Source organism: Phacochoerus africanus, chromosome 16 (genome assembly GCF_016906955.1).
Source record: "Phacochoerus africanus isolate WHEZ1 chromosome 16, ROS_Pafr_v1, whole genome shotgun sequence".
In the NCBI taxonomy this organism is placed as follows: domain Eukaryota; kingdom Metazoa; phylum Chordata; class Mammalia; order Artiodactyla; family Suidae; genus Phacochoerus; species Phacochoerus africanus.
The window spans coordinates 37,488,746-37,508,605 of NC_062559.1; the positions used below are offsets into that span (position 1 = coordinate 37,488,746).

Consider the following 19,860-nt stretch of genomic DNA (forward strand, 5'->3'; position numbering starts at 1 on the left):
TATGAAACTAGTCCACATTTCTTTGCCTTTGCCTCCCTGTAAGGCAGAAAACTCCTGCAGCTGCATCACCCATCCCAACTGCACACCGAAAAGGAATCCACAGCCCTGGGTATCTTTCCTGCACTAGCCCCTCTCCCCTCCTGCTCACTCCATCCTCTAGTTAAAACAGTGTGGCACCCGAGAGGCCTGTTTCTAGCCAATTAGATTAGGAGTGTGTTCATCTGGAAAGATACTTGTAGTTCAGTAAAGAGAGTGTGAAGAATCACCCTCGTGGTTCCGCAGAAACAAAGAATTCTGAACCTCGCCCTGCTGGGAGCAGAAAGACTTTTGTGCCCTCTTCCTCGTCTGAACAAACCTTAGTGGCTCTCCAAGATGTCCTTTGTCGTCAGGTTCAAAATGAGCTTCTCGTATCACAGAGAAGATCTCACCCTTGGAAGATTTCAAAGAAAAACAAAGAGCAAATCTGAAAACACTTCCGTGCCATCTTATTATTTTTTTTTTCCCCAGGGGAAAAACCATCACTGCTTGAGTTGTTTTGTTGAAAAAGAAGGGGAGGGAGAAAGATCATCAGGGCCAGCAAGAGATGCTGCCCTCCTGCCTCTTCCCCCATCTGCTTGAAAATTATTTCCAAAATATTAAAAGCTGCGTTTCACTGAACCAGAATTGCAGGATGGGGGGTGGGGGGCGAGGAGGGAGAAGCGATTCTGAAATACAATTTCCCAAATGTTTATTTTGCTGGCAAAGACTGTTGCCTGTACTATTATAAAATCTTAGCACGACCCCTGACAGGCTGTTGTCTGTAGGCTAAGTAGGCACAGATTGAATTTCGTGCTGCGTCAAGGACAAAATGAATCCTTAATCTGGCTGCAGAAAAATGCATATTCACCAGAGAGCAAAGCAGCTCCAGTCTTTCAAGCCCCTCTGCATTTCGTTCCTCTCTTGAGATGATTTTGTAAATCAGACGAGGCTCTTTATTAGCCCACAGACAACACAAGCAGTATCTGGGCTCTCTCACCCGGCCTCTCCCTAACCCGTCCTGCCTCTGCTCTCTGCATTTATTGGTGAGCATAAAGCTTCCATTAAGCACAAAGGCTGATTTTCATGGTGCATAATAAAATATGGAAATTCTACCTCCGCCAACTTCATGTTGACTCCAGAAACATGAAGAGTTAGCGTACTTTAGTATTTTTTTCAGATGTGGAAAGGCGGTTGTTTAGTAAAACTGGACAAAATTACATTTTCTTGCTCCTCAGACATCTTGCAGGCTGGTAGATTAAAGAGGCCAAACCCTGAGGAGAGACTCCTCAATCCTAGTTATTTCGCATTTGTTCCATCAGAAAGAGACGGTTGTGTGCCCCGTGGTGAATCCTCTTCTCCAACAGTGGTCAGGCCACGAGAGGCAGAATATTCTTCTGTTCCCTCTCCCTGTTCACCGGCACAGGCCAGACGGGCTGTTGCCTTGAGTCCTGATCAATTCAATGCCCTTTTCTTCCTTCTCAAGGTGAGCATCTGGGTCTCCTACCTGCCAGCAGAGTCAGGTGCTCTTGAAGACTCATTCTTCTGAACACATCAGTGATCTTGGCCTTCCCTGCCTCCTGCAAGAATTAAAAAAACATCAACACTGGTTGTTATGAAAAAAACTACAAGAGGAAATTATTTAAAGCTCCATACTTCTGAAAGGCATTTATAATTACTCAGCCCACAAGCTTGCTCCCCAGCACATTAGAGCTCTCCGCACAGAGAGGCAGCGTGAGTCAGTGAACACCTGTGCAAGCCAGTGTATTGCTAAGACCGGAGAACAATCTCTTGCCCCCTGGTTAATTATATCTACCGCTTTGCTTCACTCGCCCTCCAGTTCCTCAGCCATCAAATGGGTTTCATGACTCTTCGCAGGGAAACATTTTAAAATCTCAAATCGGCTGGCATGTGGGAAGAGGGAAACGCTGGCATTTAAAAGTAATTTTTTTTAATATTTCTTCCTATTAACTTTTGTTTTTTTTATTTTTTATTATTTTTGTCTTTTGTCTTTTTAGGGCCGCACCTGCAGCATATGGAGGTTCCCAGGCTAGGGGTCTAATTGGAGCTGTTGCTGCCAGCCTATACCACAGCCGCAGCAACTCAGAATCCAAGCCGCGTCTGCGACCTACACCACAGCTCACAGCAATGAGGAATCCTTAACCCACTGAGCAAGGCCAAGGATCCAACCCGCAACCTCATGGTTCCTAGTCAGATTCGTTTCCATTGGGCCCCAATGGGAACTCCTAAAAATAATTTTGGATGGTTGGGATTGATCACCATGTGGTCAATCCTTTTCCCTTTTCTCTTATTTATTATGTAAGCACTAACCCTGTGATTTATTTATTCAATGAATGAGTAGAGGGATGCCTTTATCTACTGCCCCATATCCAGTGAAAATGCACTATGTACTCGGACTTTTCCCACAGAATTTCAATTCCTTCCATCGTTATTTCCAGAGTGACTGGAGAACCGTATCCAAATTCATAACAGTGAAAAAACAAGAGTTTAAAATTACCATTCATCCATTCGTCCCTTCAGCTAATCCTTCCATGGCCCTCCTGGGGGAATGACAGAGATTACCCAGCCTAGCTCTCACCAAGGCCTGGGGGTCAAGACTGGCTTCTGTGTGCTTTTCTGGGGTTTTCCTACTTAAGGCAGTGACTGGAGGATTGGTCGGAGGTCAGAGGTAAATCATCATTTCTAGAGAAAAATCAAGGCGCATCATGAAACACAAAGGCCAAAGATTCCAGAGGCAAAAATCAAGGACAACATCACCAAGCATCTAATGCCTGATGGATAAACAACCCAAAGGAGAGTAAATCGAGACCCAAAGAGGTCATGATCTCATGTTGGTAACATATTAGAAAGCCAGCAAGAAGGACGAGTGAGTCAGCCCCTTCTTGAAAGACTAGTTACTACTAATCCGGCAGGGTATAGGTTCAGCTGCTACAAGAAAGAATCTTCAAATTAGTGACTTAAGACGGAAGTGTGCTTTCCTCTTTTATAATGAGGTGTGATGGGCGCGGAGGAGGGTACCTCACAGGGGAAAGCAGGGCAGTCAGGAACATCAGGGTTTAACTAATGCTTGACCAACAAGTAGCAACTGATCAATAAAGACAGTGAAGTAGGAGGAAAAGCTTGTGACAAGCCTGGAGGTCCGAGGGTTCGTGGGTGGCTGCGTGGTGGGAGAGAGAGGGCTGGGGGAAGAGGCTGGTAAGTGGTGCCATACTGGAGGGTGATATTGAATAGCTACAGTAGCTCGTAGAGCAGCCTTTCTCAAACCTAGCTGGTCCCTGCGCTTAACTAAAAGTAAGGATTTTAGGGCCCCACCACAAGCCTACCCAAACAGGATCCATGTTTTGAAGCTCCGCGTGAGAATCTGGAATGGTTGGAGCTGGGGGATGGTTAGGAGGCAGGGACCCTGGCAGAGGCTGCAGCAGTAACCCAGGGTCCTCATACTGCAAATAGGAGTGAGAGTCCAGCTCAGGCCTGGTCATCAGGTGCCCCATTGACAGCTTCCCTTGTCCTCACCGCTATAGCGTGACTGTGGACTTAGGGGCTGCTTCTAGGATCTAAGGCTGGATTCTGCTCCTCAAAAGACGAAAACCACCTCCACCCTAGACAATTAACAACACGGCTGCTTCAGAAATGACCAAACCTTGGAGTTCCCGTCATGGTGCAGTGGTTAACAAATCTGACTAGGAACCATGAGGTTGAGGGTTCGATCCCTGGCCTCTTTCAGTGGGTTAAGGATCCGGTGTTACCGTGAGCTGTGGTATAGTTTGCAGATGCGGCTCGGATCTGGCGTTGCTGTGGCTATAGTGTAGACCGGTGGCTGTGGCTCCAATTAAACCCCTAGCCTGAGAACCTCCCTGTGCCATGGGTACGGCCCTATAAAGCAAAAAAAAAAAAAAGAGAGAGAGAGAAAAATGACCAAACCTTTAAAAAAAATCCAATGGTAGTATCTAAAGAATAGACTTTTATGATCTGCACCCTTTGCTGCCTGTCTCTGACCCTTAGAAGAGTTATTTTTTTCTATTTGTGACTTTTTTCCATTGGCCCCACGAAAGACTGATTTGTGACTATCTCTGTGTAAGAACAGCACATTTTAAACTCTTGTTTTTTCATTGTTAGGAATTTGGATACAGTTCTCCAGTCACTCTGGAAATAGTGACTGAAGGAATTGAAATACTGTGGAAAAAGTCTGAGTACCCAGTGCATCTTCACTGGCTATGGGGCAGTTAGATAAAGGCATCCCTCTACTCATTCATTGAATAAATAAATCACAGGGTTAGTGCTTAAATAATAAATAAGAGAAAAGGGAAAAGAAAAAGATTAAGAGGAGCTGACAAGGTAAAACTAAAAAAATGAACTATTTTCAAGCAAGATGATGAGAGATGGTTGCCTGCCACCCTGTCCTCTTTATATTTACTGGTCATATATGCTAGAATTCTTTGACTGTATCTTCACTGCCCCATAGGTTTTTGCACTGGCGTAGGGTCAAAGATGAAATGCTGTACCTTTTCCCTGAAAATTGCTTATCTCAAATTGAAGGTTTTTAAAAATTTTTTTTGCCCTTTTTTTTAACGTTTTATTGAAGTATAGCTAATTTACAAGGCTGTGGTAATTTCTGCTGTACAAAAAAGCGACCCAGTCATACATATGCACGTACTCATTCTCTCTGATTCTTTTCCCACATAGATCATCACAGAATACTCTGTGTGATACAGCAGGTCTCCATTGGCCAATCATTCCATATACCTCAGTGTGCATATGTCACTCCCAACCCAGTCCATCTGTCCCATCCCTTACACCTGTGCCCTTTGGTAACCATAAGGTTTTCAAAGTATGTAAGTCTGTTTCTGTTCTACACGTAAGTTAATTTGTGTCCTTTTTTTTTTCTTTTAATTCCACCTATACATGGTATCACATGATGTTTATCTCTCACTGTCTGACTAACTTCACTTAGTATGCTAGTTTCTCAGTCCTTCCATTTTGCTGCAAATGGCATTGTTTCATTCTTCTCTGTGGCTGAATAATATTCTGTTGTGCATAGGTACCACATCTTCTTTATCCATTCCTCTGTCCATGGACATTTAGGTTGCTTCCATGTCTTGGTTATTGTAAGTTGTGCTGCAGTGAACACTGGGGCACATGTATCTTTTCAAATTGTGGTTTTCTCTGAATAGATGCCCAAGAGTGGAATTGCTGGATTGTATGGTAGTTCTATGTTTAGGTTTTTGAGGAAACTCCATACTCTTCTCCATAGCGGTTGCACCATTGTACATTCCCAAAGGGTGAGGAGAAAAGGGAACCTTATCACTGTGGAATTGAAAGGCATAAAGCAAGGGAAAAGCCTCACCGTCGCCACCTACAGGATAGATGAAATAGTGGCAGACCATCAAGACTGGGATACCTGGCAGTGCCCATGCTAAACGGGTAGTCATTGTCTCTGATTTCCAGGCTTTGGGACTCTTGCTCCATTATCAAAAGACCAACAACAAAACCTGTCTGCTTCAAGAGTTTAGTTCCTGGAAAATAACATTTTTCAACAGACCTGTTTAACTGATGAGGATATTTTTCATCTTTTTCTCATAGTGGCAGTTTCCTCCAAGTGACTTTGTATGATTTGAAAATAATCAATTTAGGTCTCACTCAGTTAAGAGTGTTAGAAAAAGGAATACACTGCAAATTGTTCACAGCATGGCTAGATGGGGAGGGCTCAAATGTAAACAGTGAAATAAGGCACCAACAATATTCCCTTTGTCATTGAAAGGCTGGCAGAACCAGATGAAAGTGTGATTATTGCCATTATTCTCTTTCTGTCACTTAAGCTGGTTTTAAGAAACCCAAATATAGAGTTCCCGTCATGGCTCAGTGGTTAATGAATCCGACTAGGAACCATGAGGTTGCAGGTTCGATCCCTGGCCTTGCTCAGTGGGCTGGGGGTCCGGCGTTGCCATGAGCTGTTGGATCCTGCGTTGCTGTGGCTCTGGCGTAGGTTGGCAGCTACAGCTCTGATTCGACCCCTAGCCTGGGAATCTCCATATGCTACAGCAGCAGCCCAAGAAATGGCCAAAAGACAAAAAAAAAAGAAAGAAAGAAACCCAAATATAAGTTGTCTTTTGACACTAGAACTTAAAATATTCCCAAGTCCAAAGCATTGTACAGACTAAATATTAATTAAAAATGGGAACCAGTGGGATTTCTCAAAGTATGGAAATACACACAAAACAATAGTAAATGAAAATATTGCACAGAAGTAATAAACACATGCCAATTATGACATACAACACTTATGTCACTGATAAAATCAGAAGAATATCGGAAGCAGAGGAGTTCCCATCATGGCTTAGAGCCTAGCAAAAAGAGAATGCTTGGATCTGGCATTGCTGTGACTGTGGTGTAGGCCAGCAGCTACAGCTCCGATTGGACCTCTAGCCTAGGAACCTCCATATGATATGGGTGCAGCCCTAAGAAACCAAAAAAAAAGGAGTTCCCCTTGTGACTCAGTGGTAACAAATTTGACAAGTATCCATGAGGATGCATGTTCGATCCCTGGCCTCGCTCAGTGGGTTAAGGACTGGCATTGCTGTGAGCTGTGATGTAGGTCACAGATGCGGCTTGGATCTGGCATTGCTGTGGCTGTGGTGTAGGCTGGCAGCTGTAGCTCCTTTTCGACCCCTAGCCTGGGAACTTCTGTATGCTGCACCTGTGGCCCAAAAAAGAATATCTGAAGCAATGCAGGAGTTGATTTAAAACTCATTGAGTTTCTGATGTTCTTTACAAATTTGGAAAATGTTTCTTGGTAAATATTAAGTCTTTCCACATATGTACATTTAAGGTACATTTAAGATGAGTTTCCTGAGAACATAAATGCTCAAGAGGAATGAGCGGGAATTGATGAAGGAGATCTTAATTTGCGTTTTTCCTGCCTTAAATGTCTGGAATATCTTGAGTATAATGTTGGGTAAATAAGGCTTTCAGTGTTTAATGTAATATGACTTAAACATTCTCTTTTTGCTAGGCCCTATAAAACCTTCACTATTAATGGCTGTTACTTCTCATTTTTATCTACCAAATTTACTAATGAAGAGAAATATGTTGAAGTTTCCATTTGTCTGTTCAAGTCTTTTCCATTATCTGGCAATAAACTTTACTCTTCTTAAAACCTGGGACAATCCACTGGGAAAGAGAGACATTAAGTGATTCTTCCTAAACGTGATAGTTTATCTAGTGTAGGGCTTCTACTTGTCACCTGCTTCTCTCACTGCTTTTTGATCCTCTCCACAAACTTGACGAAGTAGATAGGGTAATAATCAGAAATATTGGAACTGAGATTCTAGTAAAGTCTATCTTTTCCCGATTTTGCACAGCTAGGAAAAATGAAACCTTGCCATAACACCATAAGGGAAGTCTGCAGTACTTAATCAGGAAAACAGATTTACTTTATTTCAAGGTGAATCAGATAACTAGGCTATGCCTATGCAGCTGACCTTCCTGGGCCTCCCAGGACTCCAGCTGTAGGATTCAAACCACTCTAGTCCCGGCTGTAGTTCAGCCCCAGCCGCTGTCTGTGTCCACCCCCGTTTAAATCCTGACGGGGATCGTTCCAGGGCTGGTTAGGGCTTCTTGGAGAGCAGCATGGAGTCCAGGATTCTCCCAGGTCGTTGAGACCATTTCCTCTGGTTGATCCAGAGCAGCTGAGCTGGGAAAAAGCTGGGGAGCTGTAGACTCCACGTCCCAAAACAGCATGACTGGCCATTTCTTCGCCTGTCCTACTTCTTCCTCAATGTCTTTGCTTCCCCTACTAGGGAGATAAAATGTTTTTACCCACCTCGATTGAGAATGGGGGCTGGATGGAGTATGAGACCCATTTCCAGTTTGTTATATCCAAACAATGAAGTTTTGCTGTGTTGGTAGAGGTCAGATCTCCTGATTCTTAGAGCAAAGCCCTTTTCCTGCTTTGCTGGCACACTTGAGAACTGCCATCCCTGCCATTAGCATTCCGGGCTACAGAGAGTATCAGACACACCTCTGTGTCAGCAGAGTTCTTGCCTAATGCCTTCCTCTGAAAGGGAGGCAGAGCCACCCAGAATCAGAAGCCTAGCTCCCTACCCTGCTTCTCAAATCTGGGGTTGTCATTGTGCAGATGACTGAGAAAAAGGTGAGTGAGTAGTTTGGGGGAGTGTTGTATCTTTCTTTTAAGTTTTAGCATGTTTTACAGGTTGCGAACTTACTTAACACAGCTCATAAATTCTGCCTACATCTCACAAACCTGTTGCTTGCTCACCATCTCGACTTAACACATCTTATGAGTTTCATCCATTCTATTTGTTTTTGCTTGTCTTCTTTAGCAGAATTGAATATTCTCCAATCCTACAGCAAACACACATTATAAGCAGAAAGACCTAGGGGAAAAAAAATAAGATTAAAAAACAGCAGAGAAAACGTTTTATTTAGGGTGTCAGGAGAAATAGAAGCTAAAGGAGAGAGGGCCTGAGTCACAGTCATGGTAGAGTTTGGAGCAGAAATTGGTGGGTGCTTCCTGCTAAAGGGGGGATGAAGTACTGGAATTGCATGGTCCTCTGAGACTTATTGGGAGCCCTCTTTCCATGAGTTTGTGTCTGATCCTTTGATGGGGTAAATCATAACTAATACAGGTGTTCCCCAAGAAGCCTCCTTTCCGACCACCTCCCACCCACTTCCAACCACACTTCTGAAAATCATATTTGGGATAAGAATAAGCCTGGGGACCAATTGTAAATTACTCTAATGTTTGAATTTTTATAATGAACTTGTGCTACCTTGTAATGAGAACAAAACAATAAAGACACATTTTCAAATGGTTAAGGAGGGAGAAGTGTGGCTTTTCCTTCCCTGACAGCCTCCAATTCAGTTTCTCTTCAGGAGACAAAAGTGAGGATTGTCGTGGGCGAGCGTGTGAGCAGGTGCAGGGCCGGAGGCCATTGGAAAAATCGTATTTGATGCTGCAGTTGCTTTGATGTTAATTGGTCCTTAGGCATTAACTTTTTATTTTTTTATTTTAAAATAACATTGAAGGTGGACTCAAAGCTTTCATGTTCATCCAAAGGGGGCCCGGGTTTTCAAAGCTGAGAGACACAGGGCACATGGAGGAGAGGGCCCTGTTTCCTGAGACAAACTGCTTCCTGCAGCCACGTACTGAGGTTTCCTGTCAGCCACGGCAAAAAGGGATCATTGGCTTTCAGAGATTTTATCCAAACTGGGATTCTTAGGTAAAACACAGGGCACCCAGTTAAATTTGAATCTAGATACACAAGACATAATTTTTAAGTATAAGTATGTCCCAAATATTGCCCAGGACATACAGATACTAAAATGTATCCCCTGTTTACCTTAAATTCAATGTTTTGCATATTTATTGTTTAAATTGTGGGAAAATACACATAACATGAAATTTACTATCTTAACCAATGTTTTGTTTTTTAATTTTGTTTGGTTCTTGATTTTATTTTATTGTTGTGTAAAATTTTTTTTATTAAAGTAAAGCTGATGTACACTGTTTTTAAACATATGGTTTAGGAGTGTTAAGTGTATTCACATTGTTGTAAAACCAGTCTCCAGACATTTTCCTCCTACAAAACTGAAACTCTGTACCCATTAAAAAGCAGCTCCCCATCTTCTCTCCTCCCTCAGTCCCTAGCAACCACCATTCTACTTTCTGTCTCTGTGAGTTTGACTACTCTTGATAATTCGTATCAATAGAATCATGCAGTATTTGTCTTTCTGTGACTGGCTGCTTTCATTTAGCATCATTTCCTCAAGGTTCATCCATGTAGTAGCATGCAAGCATCAAAATTTCCTTTTTTTTTCTTGGACTTCCTGTTGTGGCTCAGTGGTTAACGAATCTGACCAGGAACCAGAAGGCAGCGGATTCGATCCCTGGCCTTGCCCAGTGGGTTAAGGATCTGGCGTTGCCGTGAGCTGTGGTGTAGGTTGCAGAGGCGGCTCAGATCCCAAGTTGCTGTGTCTCTGGCGTAGGCTGGTGGCTACAGCTCCGATTAGACCCCTAGCCTGGGAACCTCCATATGACGTGAGAGCGGCCCTAAAAAAGGCAAAAAGACAAAAAAAAAATTTCCTTCTTTTTTAAGACCGAATAGTATTCTATTGAAAGTATATACCACATTTGTTTATAGAAGCTCAAACTTAACTGAGCATCTCTATTTTTATTTGCTAAATCTTGCAACCCTGTTCTGAATACATCAATCTAGGTAAGCTTTTCCTAGGGTCTAAATCAGAAGGGGGGTTTACCCTAGAAAACCCTAGAGATCGCTTATAAAAAGAATAATCAGGAGACATAGCTGGCAACATTTTCTTCTGTGATTTTGCACAAGCTCTAGAATGTGGCTCAAAGGAATTCTAATTCTGTCAATACTCCAGGTCAGGAGTTCTTGAATGGGAATCTGTGCAAGAGTTGTAGGAGTTGTGTGAACCCGTTGAAATCCTAGGCCATGCTGATTATATGTGCATCTTTGGGAAGAAAGGAACTGTAGTTGGATTTTCAAAGGTGTCCAAGAATCCCACCCACCTAAGGAGGTCAGAAGGCAGAGGCACCACCCTAGTGATTAAAGGCCTAACTTTGAACTCAGGGGAGGCATTTCCACTGGAGGCTTGGGTATTATTACTTTTCAGACAATCCATTTTTGATTATCTATCCTTTAAAAAATGGAGAAAATCTTAGAAATTAAAGAGTAGAAAGTTTATTCGTCTACTGAAGCATCTGTCTCAAATGAGGGATGGGTATGAGCTGCCAAAGTTCTGCATCTTTCCCAGGAGCTGAATGGAAGCCAGTTCATGAATAGATGCTGACCTTTGTGAATTTTCTTATGATGGTGGATTATGCTTAAATACAAAGGCCTTTAAAGAAAGAGATTAAGAAAGTGAGAGACAGGCAGAGAACAATGCCTGGGCAATAGATAACCTTACTCACGATAGGAAATAAGTGACTAGTTTGATGATTACTACTTTATTTTTCCTTTAGAAATCCTTCTTCAATTTACCAGCAGCTCTTACTGATGAACTCAACTGGCCCCAACTCTCTGGTGCTACTGGATTTCTGAGCTCTACTAGCGGGTATGTATGTTTGCACATCCTCAAACATTTCAATATGGCTATGCAAGGAAACAACAGGAGATGAGGCTTGTTCCCGACATTTTGAAATAAGAATTATTAGAAACTGCTTCTGGAACACGGGTGACATACAACAAACCCACCACTGACCCTTGACCCCGACCCCTGACCTAGAGTCCACCGTGCTGTGGGGCGTCATTCAAATTAAATGTTACCCATGTTGGCAAAGAGGAGGTATTCCTGCTCTGGGGCTCTAGAGTTGACTTCTGCTAAAAAAATATTCAGACACATCACTGAATTTTTCTGATTCAAGAGACAAAGAACTTTACTTGCTTACTTTTACTCTAATATATTCACATTTTAAAAAGGTAATAGGAAAGTTGCAAGGTCCTAGAATCATCCTGACTTTGGTGCTCTGGGATTAAAAGTAGAGACAATGCATAGCTCGTGAGTCTGAGTAACACACAAACCCAGTGTGCTGTGTGTGACTGGGGGTTGACTCTGGGAACAGACATTTCTATTTTGAGCACCCCATTTTTTTACTTAAGGGAGAACATCGCCAATCATGGATAATTTATTATCTTTATTCACTCATTTTAAAAATACTTATTAAATACTTACTATCTAATTAGGCACAGATGCTGTGGATATTTCAAAGAGAAATAAGGCTCATCCCATCTCTGAAGTCAGCCACAGTCAAGGATAAGACAAATGCACAGGCAATGATAATAGAAGACAAATGTGTCAAAAAAAGACAGTTGTCAACACAGAGCTACAGGGTTTGATGGAAGAAGAATTCATGGAAATGGTCAACAGCCACTTCCCTGAAAGGATTTAGAGAGAGGGGCAATGAAAGAGAGAGAAGAAGCTGAGAAAATAACCCACCTTCAGAAAACTGTGTTCATATTTACGTAGAAAATATAATTTCCCTTATATTTGTGAACATAAGAGAAAGGAGAGGTGATGTGTTTTCAAATTTAGGTGTAGATTTTTAAGTTTAATCATGTAAAAAAAAAAAAAATAGGTTAGTCCTTGTCATTAGTGTAATAATATTTAGGAATGGCTAATAGAGATAGTACTTCCTGAGACACTGCCTGCATATGCCAAGCACTGTACTGAGTATTATTTGGAGATTTTCTCATTTCATCCCCTTGAGAGGTGGGTGGTATTATGTTCTGCATTTCACAGTTGAGGAATCTAAGGGCTAAGGAGACGGACTAAGAAACTTGACAGAGGAGCCACATGAGTAAGAAGAGGTAGGATATGCCATCCTGGAGCCTTGTGTCACATGGTACCAGAGAATACTTTGGTGCTCAAGGGCACGCCTAGCCCACACGTCCCAGCTTTGATGTGCTGCTTTGATTCCACCTGTGGGAATGTGGCTCCCTTTAGCCATTGTCCTTTTGTTTGAGAGCATAGCTCTAGAATGAGAAAATCACTGAGAACCAAAGAAGCCCTCGACACATAGAGAGATGCATGCTAGTCTGTGCTGACTCAGTGCCTTCTTGTGTTAGGCTCTGAATTGCTATTTACAAAACACAGTCTGTTCATACACCTTGCTCAGTGTTGACTCTAAGCATTGTCCTCACCTGCTGCATTTCTAAGAGGTCTGATCTTCACTGCCCTGCGGTGGTGGGTGGCGGGGGGTGGATTCTCTGTGCATTTGTGGAGCCCCAAGTTATCTGTGAGTGCTCCTTTGCCACCTGTTTCTGTGCACCGTGCCTGTGTCCTCTGCCACTCAGCTGGAATTGGGAAGAATATATTCAGCTCCTTTTGAGAGAAAAGGAGATTCTCTCTCTGGAGTCTGAGTTGCAGTAGATCCCCCATTAAACAGAAACATAGCAGCATGACGTTCCCTGTGTGTCACCATTCAGTATGTCCCTCGTAGCGGTAGCTCCTGCTAAACTCTCTCTTATACTCTCATGCAGATCATACCTGCAGGTAAGCTATGCCAGGCCAATCTCCCTAAAAGAACAAAGAGTTATCAAGTGTGGAAAAATTACTAAAGAGAGACTAGCATTGAATGGGGGTCCTCTTGGTAGAATCAGGTAAATGAATAGAACATTGACCTAGAAATGCTATTTGTGAGAGAGATGGCAGCTGCCATAGGCATGGTAAGCAAGTGAACCTTTGGGTCTAAATGCTTATCAACATGGGATAGAATTTATAGATTTCTCTATTCAACTGGATCTCTGGAAAGTGCTTCCTGTTATCTGTGATCAGCCTCATGCTTTGGGTATTAACAATATTCTTTGGAAAAGGTACCTGTGAAAGCAAAAAGAGGCAGTTTGGGGAGAGAAGATGGTTCCTTTCCTTTCCTTCTTCTGCTCTCCCCTCCGCCCCCTCAAAATGTACTATCTCCTTTATGAGATGAATATGACTCTAATTGAAATTACATGATGCATGTGTTAAAAGACAAACATAACCCCTGAGTTTTACAAATCTTTCACATCCTTCAGTTGAGTCAACAGTAATAAAATCTGTTCTCTTGATTCTCAGGCTTCAGAAAAATTCAAAAAGTAATATCCCTTAAAACCATGTGTTTTCTGAGAGCAATTGAATAGGTCAAAGGCAAAAACAAAAAACAAAAAACCCTCTATGAGGTTGACAGCTTGGGCCCTGGGTGCCTGGCAATAGGGAGAATTCTACGTGAGAAGAAAAGAGCATTCTTAAATATTAAAAATAGTTATTTTAAAGCAATATAGAAACAGATTAGAGCAATTAAGAGATACAAACTTCCAGCTGCAAAATAAATGAGTCACAAGGATGAAATGCACAGTCTGAGGAATTTAGTCAATAATTATATCTTTGTTTGGTGACAGATAACAACTAGACTTATCGTGGTGATCATTTTGAAATGCATAGAAATGGTGAATCACTGTGTTGTGTAGCAGGAACTAATAGAGTGTTGTAGGTAAATTATTCTTCCAAAACAAGCAAACAAATGGACTCAGAAAAAGATCAGATTTGTGGTTATGCAAGGGGAGGGGAGGGGGAATTGAATGAAGGCAGTCAAAAGATACAAAGGTGCAAACTTAGAGATAAATAAGTACTAGGAATGTAATGCATGAAATGATAAGTATAATTTAAAACTGCTATACATCATATATGGAAGTTGTTCAGAGAGTAAACCCTGCAAGTTTTCATCACAAGGAAAAAATTGTTTCTGTTGTATCTATTGAGATGATAGACAACATTCACTAAACTTATGTGATAATCATTTCGTGAGGTAAGTCAAATCATTATGATGTACACTTTAAACTTACACGGTGATGTATGTCAATTGCATCTCAGTAAAACTGGGATAAAAAAAAAAGCAGCATCTAAAATTCCAGAGCATCATGAGCCCATGTGGTAGAGTGGGAGGAAGCTTGTGTTTACAGGTGAAAGGGTTCTGGTTCTGTGTGGCCCCAAGTGGAACATTTAACATCCCTGGATGTGGTGTTCCCACTGTGGCTCAGAAGGTTACGAACCCGACTAGTATCCATGAGGATGCAGGTTCCATCCCTGGCCTCACTCAGTGGCAAGAATCCGGCGTTGCTGTGAGCTGCAGTGTAGGTCACAGACGAGGCTCAGATCCTGCATTGCTGTGGCTGTGGCATAGGGTGGCAGCTGCAGCTCTGATTCGACCCCTAGCCTGGGAAGTTCCATATGCCACACGTCCTGCCCTAAAAAGCAAAAAAAAAAAGAGAAAGAAAGAAACAAAAAACCAACCAAAAAACCCATCCCTGGACGTCATTTATATGATGAAGTGGAGTTGTTCCTGGAGATCCTCGACGTTCTCTCCAGGGTTCGGGTTTCATTGTTACAGGGCAACATGATGTTCAAGTCCACATCCCACTTTATGCTGCTGCTTGATTTATAAACATTAGGGAAAACTGGTGGGGAGACATACTCCTGCTTTTCCCCACCAAATATGCTTTTCTCCACCCCTTAACTTGTTGTGCCTTGAGAAAAGATATGGTTAATTTTATAGGTAAGAGCCTGAAACACTCTAGAAACCATGTTTCTCTAGGACAGGTGTGCTGTACAGTAGGTTGAGGTCATGCATAGTAAGCCCTACCTTGAATAGTAAGATCAGCTATTCATGAAAGCACTCCTCCGTTATTGCCCTTTATGTATATACTACCTCCCCAAGCAACCCAGAGAGGGAGTCAGATGACTCCAAATCCTTAACAAAAATAACCACCCAAACCCCACACATCCAACCAAGCATTTATTGTTGTTCAAATCCGCTTCTGAAAGTGGGGCCAGGAGCCAGTCCAGTCAGTGGAGTTCTGCATTTTGGTGCTAAACGGCAGAGGAGTTCATCAAAGCTGGGAGGCAGAGTGGGCTGGGAGGAAGAGCAGGGCAACAATTACAACTTAAAAAAAAAAGAAGAAGCTGCAGTTAGCCATAAAAAGTCATGAAAGCTCAAAAGGACCAAAAACAATGACCGAAGTTGCTATATCAAGCTGGAGTGATGAGAGTGAGATCAGTGGGTCAACATAATTGGGTGCAAACTAGATAGAATTTTCTAGAGTAATTTTTGCTTCTTCTGTTTCTGACTTAAATTTGCTAATTGGGGCCAGAAATAGAGCAAACACTTAGAACTAGACAAAGCCATTGCTACAAGTGGCACAGTAATGCTATTCAAGGACATTTAAACACACGTCTTTGATGAGAGGTGTCCTAGAATCTGAGTGTTAAAGGTTATCTATTCTCTCCAACCCAACAGACATTATATGAGAGAACAATTTTGAAAAGCAGTGTATAACTCCAAACCAAGTCACTTGGGGCATTAAAAACAGAAAATTGGAGAGAAGGGATTTGCAGCTAAGATTTGCTAACCTAATTTCCTCTTAAAAAAAAGACATGTAAGTATGAAACACTAATGGGCTTAATAACCTTATTAAATCCATTATTCAAAAATTATATGTGATATGATTGCAGGTGATTAGCCATCTTATAATTATACTTTTCAAAACAAATAACTAGCAGAGAGTTGGTCATTTGAGGTTGAATGAGGCTGATAGGAGTGGGATGTAGTCTCTATCAGTGATTCTCCAAGTGTGGCCCATGGACCCCTGGGGTTGAGTCTCTAAGACCCTGGCAGGGTGTCAACAAGATAAAAACTATTTTCGCAACAATGCTAAAACAGTAGTCGCCTTCTGCACTGTAGCCATTTGAGCTGGTGAAAAGTGATAGCGGGTAAATCTGTGGACATCTGAGCATGAATCAAAGCAGTGGTACCAAACCATGCTAGTAGGTACTGTGATCCTCACCTCCACACACTCCTGGGTTAAAACAGAAGGGCATCTTCCCTTAAATATGTTGCCCGGAAAGTAGAAAAACATGATTCCTTTTATTAAAGTAGGTACATGATTTTTAATAATTTTACCTGATGAAGTGGGAATTACGCATAGAGCCCTTCTGCTGCATAACAAAATATGATGGTTGTCCTAAGGAAAAGCACTTGTGTGAGTGACTGGAGAGCTGAATCAGTCAGTTTTTCATCAGACACCTTTTTCATTGAAAAAGACAAATTATAATTATTTCAACTTGAATATATGGCAGGTTATTATATCTAAAATGAATGAAATGAGCTTGTCACTTCAAGTTAAACAACTGACAGTATCAGTTGCTAATCATAAAATTTGAACTTCCAAAGAAAATTTAGAACTTTTGAAAAGTCCTGTCTGCCCTTATGAACTTGACAGCTTCCTAATACTCCAAGACCTTTCTAATGAGATACGTGGTGCTCTCAGTGAGTATGAGTTTTCAATATTGTATCATAAAAGGTATCAAATTTGAAATATCTACATAACCCAATGAACCAGCTTTTTCTAAATGACCAGTGTGTCCTCTATGAAATCATGCACGGGTTAAAGGTCCATCAAAATACAAGCTAGATCAATACATTTGAATGTAACCCGGTGCAGAAAGTCCATTGATGTAATTCCAGATTCCATATTGCAACTAATCAGTCTTTAGGAAACAACTGCTTATTGAGTTTTGGGGTAGAATCAAAGACTCTCCATTACTCTCAAAAAAGAATATTAAAATGTTACTCCTTTTTCTGCCTACATGTATGTTGAAGGCAAGATTTTCTTCACATAATTCCATCAGGACAGCATATCACACCAGACAATGCAGAAGCAGACTGAGAACCCAGCTGTCTTCTATTGAGCCAGACTTTAAAGAGATTTGCAAAATGGCGAAGTGATGCTTCTCTTCTTCCTGATTGAGGAAGGGGTTGGAAAAATTTTTTTTTTCACAAAACAAATTATTTCACTTATGTTACCATGCAATGGCCTTATTATTATTGAGCTAATTAATACTTAAATAATCTTTCAAATTTCTAAGTTTTAGTTTCCAGTATATAGATAGCAACATCTGTAACTCATAAACAAAAGCGCTCTGGCTTCCTCAATAATTTTAAGATCATAAAGTGGTCCTCGGAGAAAAAAATTGAGAATATCCGTCCCAGGAAGTGAGTGGAAAAAAAAGAAATATGGCTGAGGACAGCGGCTGGCAGGCACCAACATGAAGAGCGGTGTGGGAAGAGAAAGAACCGTCCTCAAAGGAGAAAGAAACCTAGAAGCATTCAGCCTCCTGGAGGCCAAGTGGAGCAAGTGCTTCCAAAGGGGACATGCCCATCAGCCAGATGATGCTAGAGGCAGAAGGAAGATGAGAACGGAGAAGGACCACTGGGTATCCAGACTATGATCACCAGGACACTTTGACCCAAAACATCTCAGTGGGTGAAGATGGAAGCCTGATTGGCAAGAGTAGGTTCAGGAGATGATGAAGGAGATGCAGGTGCGCATAAACAACTCTGATAACAAGTTTACTATAAAGGGAGCAGAGAAATGGGGTGATAATAGCATGTGAGAAATAAAAGATGGGGGAGACAATTTTAAAGGCGAAATCCTACAGCCAGTCCTCTTGGCTCTTCGCATGTCCACTGCTTGTAGAGGTAGGAGGAGTCAAGAGAGGGAGAAAGGGGGACAAAAGAAGGAACAGTCTTAGACAAGGCAGGAGAGGATGGGATGCAGGAACGTGGAGGCATGGCCGGGACAGGAAGGACCACCTGGACACATTGACTCCTGGCCCACGACTCTTCCTGCCCTGTACTGACAAACTCTCCACTGCAAGGATGTCCCCTCTGACCCTACTTTTTTTTTTTTCTTTTTAGGGCCACACCCATGGCATATGGAAGTTCCCAGGCTAGAAGTCAAATTGGAGCTCCAGCCAAAGCCATACTGGATCCTTAATCCACTGAGAGAGGCCAGGGATCAAACCCTGCATCTTCATGGATGCTAGTGAGGTTCTCAATGCACTGAGCCACGATGGGAACTCCTGAGCCTACTTATTTTTTTAATTTCATTTTTAAATTTATTTATTCAAATCATGAATACACTTTTATTTTACAAAAATTACTGAGGTGTATAAAGTAAAAACCCAAAGCCCTCCCTGAATTTCATTCCCTTTCCTGGAAGAAAACCCTGTTAGCAATTTAGTGTGGTTGCCTGCAAACCCTTTCTATGTGATTACGTATGTGTATTTGTACATAAAGAAAGAAATGCTTTCTTGGAGTTTTCCCATAAATGACAGCATACTCTGCATAACATACTGTAAGTTGGAGTTCCCATCATGGCCCAGTGGAAACAAATCCGACTAGGAACCATGAGGTTGCAGGTTCGATCCCTGGCTTCGCTCAGTGGGTTAAGGATCTGGTGTTGCCATGAGCTGTGGTACAGGTCACAGATGTGGCTTGGATCTGGTGTTGCTAGGGCTCTGGCATAGGCCAGCAGCAAAAGTTCCAATTAGACCCCTAGCCTGGGAACCTCCATATGCCGCGGGTGCAGCTCTAAAAAAAGACAAAAGAAAAAAAGCTATAAATTAATCTTTTTTTTTTTTTGCTTTTTAGGGACACACCTGTGGCCTATGGAAGTTTCCAGGCTAGGGAATTGAATCAGAGCTACATCTGCCAGCCACAGCCACAAGCCACAACAAATGCCAGATCATTAACCAACTGAGCAAGGCCAGGGTTGGAACCCACATCCCCATGGAGCTTAGTCGCATTCATTACCAGTGAGCCATGGCAGGAACTCCAACACTGCTTCTTGAAGCATTCTCCATTTTTGCAAAGTTCTGCTAGATATTTCATAGTATAGCTGTTTTATCCTATCGATGGACAGTCAACTTAATTCTAGTAATGCTATAATGAACGTTCTGTGGTTCTCTTTATGAATACATGTGAGAATGCCTTTAGAAAATATTGCTGGATCAGAATATATACATTTTGAATATTTTATAATCCCTCTGAAAGGGCTATACCAATTTACATTCCAACAAACATTGTATAAGAATACTTGTTTCCCCACACTTTGGTCAATACCTAATATTGCCTATTTTCTTAATTTTTTCCAATCTAACAAAGGATATTTTATTGTTCTGATGTGTAACCTTTTGATTATTAGTGAGTCTGAGCATTTTTCATAGGCATCTTCTTTGTCTTGTCTAGTTACCCCCGTTGAGGCTTCAGCAACCACCAGTCAGGGATCAGTGCCTCTTGACAGCTTCTTTGTACTAACCCCCATCTGACTGTATGATTCTTTCCTCTGCTCCTACTTTGCCCCTTCAATATCAATGTCATCTCACTTGTCTTAACTGTTCACTTGCTGTCTCCCCACTCCACCCGCTCCCCACCAGACTCTGCGCATCTTGAGTGCAGGAATCAAGCTT

General features: G+C 41.9%; 1 protein-coding gene across 6 annotated transcripts in view; it reads left to right on the forward strand.

Annotated features, from left to right (window-relative positions):
- Nucleotides 1–19,860, forward strand: part of AOAH (acyloxyacyl hydrolase) — a 180,790-nt gene that overhangs the window by 95,865 nt on the left and 65,065 nt on the right. For all 6 annotated transcript variants that reach the window (XM_047763046.1, XM_047763049.1, XM_047763047.1 and 3 more), the window contains one exon: nt 11,042–11,133. In XM_047763046.1, the coding sequence (XP_047619002.1) occupies nt 11,042–11,133 (92 nt within the window). The remainder of the gene's footprint in view (nt 1–11,041; nt 11,134–19,860) is intronic.